Raw genomic sequence first — 6,000 nt, 5'->3', positions numbered from 1 at the left:
TACCTGTAGCAAAAGATGATATACAAGTAATGTGATATAATTTCACTATATGAAAGCAAATGACAAAATGTTAGCACCCAGCCAGAATTTAAAGGTGGGATTTTTGGATTATTATCAAAGCAGAACAACAAGTTTTTCTAAGTGCTGCCACAAAATTGTAGAGGTATTTTCATGATAGTTAACATCCCAGAAATAACTGCACCATACTAAGAAACAGATGGGGGCAAAAATATTAAGTGTGGCACAGATTGGATTTAGACATATGGGGAAGAGTTACTGCTTTGGGCTCAATCGACCATCCAGGCACAATTTGTGCTCAAAATTGCATTACTTCTCAGAACTGAATTTTTTATTCAAAGTCATTTGCATATCAGCAAACTTAAAATCTTCCATTAACCAGCACAATCGGACAGCGTTTTAGAATGCAATTGTTCATTTTCTTGTATTAAAAATATTCTGACATATATTTAAGAGTCGTAACCTGTTGTAGTTTTATTAATGCAGCTGAAAATGGGTTTCTCACAAATAAGCATTTTTAATAAGCATGTAGTTGACTGAGCACACCGCAATATCAAATAACTAACTGGTTTTAATGAACAATATAACCATTTACTAGTTTCATTGGTGTGGTAAGTTTTAGTAAATTATGTTAAGATTCAAAAGCTTTAAAAGCTGAGTATTAGTGCACTTGGCACCCAAAGAATATTAATTTTAAGAGCCTTCTCGAGCTGTGCTGATCAACTCCATCTGGGGTGAATGGCTAGTTTATAGTACATTTTAAGCTAGCACAAAAGGTTGCAGAAACTCAATTTGTGCTGGACATAATTGGCACTTTAAATCACTATCTTTCACACTGGTTGATTTTGGTCAGGTTGTGTTTAAAACACCAACATAACCTATTGGAAACTCCAGGCCAAAATATGTAGAAAATAACCTGCAACATGTTGGGTCAAATACACTGAAGGCTTCAATGGTTGAAGGCTTCCATTGCTGAATGGAACAAATGTAGACTTAAGCATTCCTTAGTATTTTCTGTTAATGGAAACAGAACGGTGGACAAATTCCATTATTTGACAAGCTGTGACTTGTGAATTAATATCACTGAATGCAAAATTATACGTTTAAGTATTATACGTTAGTATGACATTCTGCACATTAAGTTACTGCATAGTGTAACCAATACTTTAAAATATTTTATATTTATATTTTTCATATGGAAGTTTGTGGATGACATGAAAATTAGTAGGGTAGTAAATAGTGAGGAAGAGAGCCGTAAACTGCAGGAGGATACCAATGGACTGGCCAGGTGGGCAGAGCAGTGGCAAATGGAATTCAATCCGGAAAAGTGTGAGGTAATGCATTAGGGGAGGGCTAACAAGGCAAGGGATTACACCATGAATGGTAGGACCCTGGAAAGCACTGAAGATCAGAGGGACCTTGGTGTGCATATCCACAGATCCCTGAAAGTAGCAGGGCAGATAGATAAGGTGGTTAAGAAGGCATATGGGATACTTGTATTCTACGCCATGGCTAATAAAGACAAGAACAGGGAGGTTATGTTGGAACTGTATAAAACACTGGTTAGGCTACAACTGGAGTAGTGTGTGCAGATCTGGTCACCACATTATGGGAAGGATGTGATTGCACAACAGGGTGCAGAGGAGATTTACCAGAATGCTGCCTGGGCTGGGGGGGGTCTGAGTTATGAGGAAAGATTGGATAGGCTGGGGTTGTTTTCCTTGGAGCAGTAAAGGTTGAGGGGGGACCTGATAGAGGTATATTAAGATTATGATGGGCATAGATAGGGTGGATAGGAAGGCACTTTTTCCATTAGTAGAGGGGTCAATAACCATGGTGCATAGATTTAAGGTTAAGAGGTAGAAGGCTAAGAGGGGATTTGAGGAGAAATCTTTTCACCCAGAGGGTGGTGGGAGTCTGGAACTCACTGCCTGAAAGGGTGGTTGAGTCAGAAGCTCTCGTAACATTTAAGTAGTATTTACATATTCACTTGAGTTACCATAGCCTCCGGGGCTATGGGCGAATGGCTGGAAAATGGGATTAGTGTAGTCATATCTTTGTTGACCAGCGCGGACACGATGGACCGAATGGCTTCCTTCTGTGCTGTTAACGGCTATGAGTCTATATTCCATGTAAATGGCCTTACAATCGAGGTTGGACAACGCAATGTTGGGGGAGTGGGTTGAAATAGTTTCACATAGATGTCAACCAGAACACTAATCCATACATCAATCAGACACACTTGGAATTTACACTTCTTTGCCCACTTAGAACAGAATAGACAAGAAGCTGTGGAATATGATCGATATTTCATCCTGAGTGTTGAGCATAGTTTACCTGTAATTGTTCCTTGATCTTTTTCAGTCCAACACTGGGGATAAATTCTAAATCATGAGTCTTCCAAATGCTAACATTCGGTGTGCTGCTAAACAATGCACTGGCTGGAGGGGGCTGGTGGAAGGTAACCACTGCAGCTGCAACATACATCCTGAAACAAGTCAATGAGCACCGAGTGCTTGACATTCCACGCTTAGCAATACACAATATGGGAAAACAGTGTAATATTAAAGCTATTCCAGCAAACTGTTTGCTAACTATTCCTCACTTGCAGAGGAACAGTTCTCCCATTAAGCAAGTAGCTTTCAAATGCTGCATGCTCAAATTTTAGGTACAACTGTAATACAGTTTCTTGCAACATAAATTTGAAAAACTCAGGTTATATATTTTGTTCGATTGCAAGCCCATTAGGTATTTGAAGCACAATACAAATCCCAGGTTCTGGATCAACTTTCAGGTTTTTCAATTGAGTAATTCTTCAGATACAAGCTGGTCCCTCGTTTTGCAGGCCTGTTCCTCGGCGCATTGGCTTGACTTTATCATCGGTCATAACTAAGGATGTTGTAAATATGAAGGCTAATGAATTGGGCAGTTTTTTAATTTTATTTTATGTTTGCAGAGAACTTGCAAATGCCCAACATCTCAAATACATTGAAATTAGAGGCCAACAATGGTTGGAGAAAAATAGAACCAATAATCCGCTAAATAGGAAGGATGGGAATAATGTAAAATTTAAGTCCTGACATTTACTGTAAGATACAAAATGTATCAGTTAGCCAGATGCACAGACTGCTGCAAAGTATCAAGACTTCCCTCCTGCCCAAAAAGAATACAGGTCTGATTTGCTTGGAGAAAAACCAGCATTTATCATTGTAATATGCATAAAGATAACGAAAGAACATTGAAATGCGCTGTTTAGTATTTTAATAACCATGTTTCATCTAAGTAAAAGTCCTACTTATATATGGTAAGTTTACAGCATACATGGCAATTCCAACTACTGCAATTTAAAAAAAACCTTGAAACTTGTATGACAAATAGACGAAGCCTGATATTTTTCCTTAGCAGAGATGGATGTTGCTTTGAGGTAACCGTGCAAAGACTGAAGTTCCGATTTACTTTAGAAGTGAGAAATGATATTGCCCCTGAAACATGAAGGTAATTATTAAAAGTTACCTGGGCCTGCTTCGCAGAAGTGAACACATCATTAGCACGAAGCACTCTTCCGAATTAATGCTTCAACTCCTGTTTCTGGCTAAAATGCAAACAGTATTTCTTCAGGCTTCACAAGGCTTATATATGCACACATTGTGACTGAATGATTTTCCATTCACACAACACTTTTCACTGTATAAAAATGTACAGCGGTTTTATTGACATATACATTCCATATGTTTACAGCTGCAAGATAGGAGGCACACCCAGTATTGCACTTCATTAAAATTTCAGGCTCAAACATAACCCCTAGAAGTTTAAATGAAAATTGCAGTGTAATGGTAGCGACTTTGTAATACACCTAACACTGATACCATATATACATTATGATATTCATAGACAACAAGCCCTAACACATCCTCAACAGTCTATCAAATGAACAAGAATATACTCTCAACCCGTGACGTGGTTACAATTTCCAAGAATACTGTACAGGGTTACCCAAAAGTCGTACTCTGTGTACTTGTAGCAATTCTTCAATATTGTGTAATTTGGAAGCTGTCCTTGTCCATACATCCCAATTCGCTTTTAGAAAAAGCATCTTCTGTCAAGGTACCGTGTAGGTGTGTGATGCCTTACAGCCGAGGATTACAACGGCAGCATGCAAACACTTCACAAGTTTAAAGCCTTTTGAAAAACTTGAGTCATTTACAGCAATAAGTATGTGCACAAAAATTAAGTTTTTTTTTCTGTGCACAGCGTTGTTCTTTCATTCCAATGATAGTGCTTCAATCCAATTTGCTGACTTCAGTTCAGAAACTGAGAATAAAAGGCTGGAAAATCCGAAGGAGCTTCTCTGCTGCACGTTTAGAATGTATGAGCATTTCTGCAGACACCACAACCCAGAGCAAATTCCTCCCCAGTGGTTGGGTGGACAACATGAAGAGGGCACTCCGCTCCCTCAAGCTGTTTCCCTTTAGGACCTAGAGGAGAGTGGATGAAATGCAGTTGTGAGACAGGTAGATAATCATTTATGTCAAAATTGAAGGGTGATAATTAAAGCTTGAGTATTAATATTTTTGAATGCTCTTGGAACAGATGGGTAATGCCATCTCACCTCTATCGTTCAACTTCCCTTTTCATCACAATTTATTCTTCCCTTTTTATTATTCATACTTATGGTCATTCTTTCTCTGGCCTTTTTCTCTCTTGTTCTTCCTAAGCTGTCAATGTCACATCCTCTAGATACTTCTTCATCTCTGCATTGTGTTGAAATCAGGACTCTGCACCATTTACTTAAACTGCTCCTTTCCTAGTTCTCAGAACTGTGGGACTTCTTACAGTTATCCCTTCTTTTCTTCCTACAATCTACAGGCTTACAAAACCCAATCTTAGCCATCACTTAATTAATCCAATCTTTTCTTCCACTCTTTCGCAAGCTTAAAGTCAGCTCTTTATCCAAGTCTCTTACTGATTAAAAGATAAAACCACTGAATTCATAATTTTCAGTACTTTCTAAAAGAGTGCTTAAAATGTGATTACATGATCAAGGGTAAAATGGGATGAAGAAAATATCAGGCAAATAACAGTGGGCAATCTTTTGGGAAGTATGAGACTTTTAAGCTCATCGAGTACTATATACAAACACAGACATGCCAGAGGAAATCTCCTCTCAAATCCACTTTCAATTTTCTCTCCAGCTTTTTCCCACCCTAGGTGATTAATACTGTGGTATAGTTTGAAAGTCAGCAGGTCCCTGGTCCATCATTCAAATTATAATTTTTCTCATATCAACACACTTAAGCAGTGATGACCATTATTGCCAAGTTTGACTCTGTCCACATATGCATTTCCAGCAAGTCATTACTTATGTACTTTATGTTGTGGAGCAAGTTGTTACTCTAATCAGATGAGAACACAAATAAATTACCTGCAGGACAATGGGGGAGTTCCTCTTTAGGAATACTTGTCATTCTTTGGAAGTCATCATGGCAAGCATTACAGAAGTGTGTTGTTCCGAAGCAAAAAAACACAGCCACAGAGCAGCAATACCGACACTTATACTCCAGAAAGTCTGTACCATGTTTGGGGCACATCTGTTGATAATATCAACATGTCACTTTAGGGTAATACTAACAAATTGCATTCTTATAAGGCTGAAAATTGTAACTTCAATTTATTGATTTGTTACTAACAATGGGATACATATTGCTGCTTTTGAAAATTAAATATGTTATGTATGGTTTTATAGGGGGTGATGAGGTGGTCTGTTCCAGACCTCTGCCAATGGCACTGTTAATCCAACCTCTAGGCTGAAGTAGTGCCTGCCCTGAGCTCACCGCAAACAGCATTGTGGTTTAGGGGAACTTGTACCATTTCATGGCTTCACTTCCCCACCAACCACCAGCACCTCACACAAAGACCATAAATAGAGTATAATTTTGTTCATCTTTTTAAAAAACTCACTAAATGATGACCTACAATGTATTT

The 6,000-nt window shown here is 38.4% G+C and overlaps 1 protein-coding gene across 2 annotated transcripts in view; it reads right to left on the bottom strand.

Moving 5' to 3' along the window:
- Positions 1 to 3,696: 3,696 nt before the first annotated feature.
- Positions 3,697 to 6,000, bottom strand: part of mycbp2 (MYC binding protein 2) — a 191,023-nt gene continuing 188,719 nt past the window's right edge. For both annotated transcript variants that reach the window (XM_078545962.1, XM_078545963.1), the window contains 2 exons: positions 5,441 to 5,606; positions 3,697 to 4,493 (listed from right to left, as the gene is read on the bottom strand). In XM_078545962.1, the coding sequence (XP_078402088.1) occupies positions 4,378 to 4,493; positions 5,441 to 5,606 (282 nt within the window). In that variant the 3' untranslated portion in view covers positions 3,697 to 4,377. The remainder of the gene's footprint in view (positions 4,494 to 5,440; positions 5,607 to 6,000) is intronic.

Source organism: Cetorhinus maximus, chromosome 7, assembly GCF_964194155.1.
Source record: "Cetorhinus maximus chromosome 7, sCetMax3.hap1.1, whole genome shotgun sequence".
NCBI lineage: Eukaryota > Metazoa > Chordata > Chondrichthyes > Lamniformes > Cetorhinidae > Cetorhinus > Cetorhinus maximus.
This window is presented reverse-complemented; position numbering and strand designations above follow the sequence as displayed.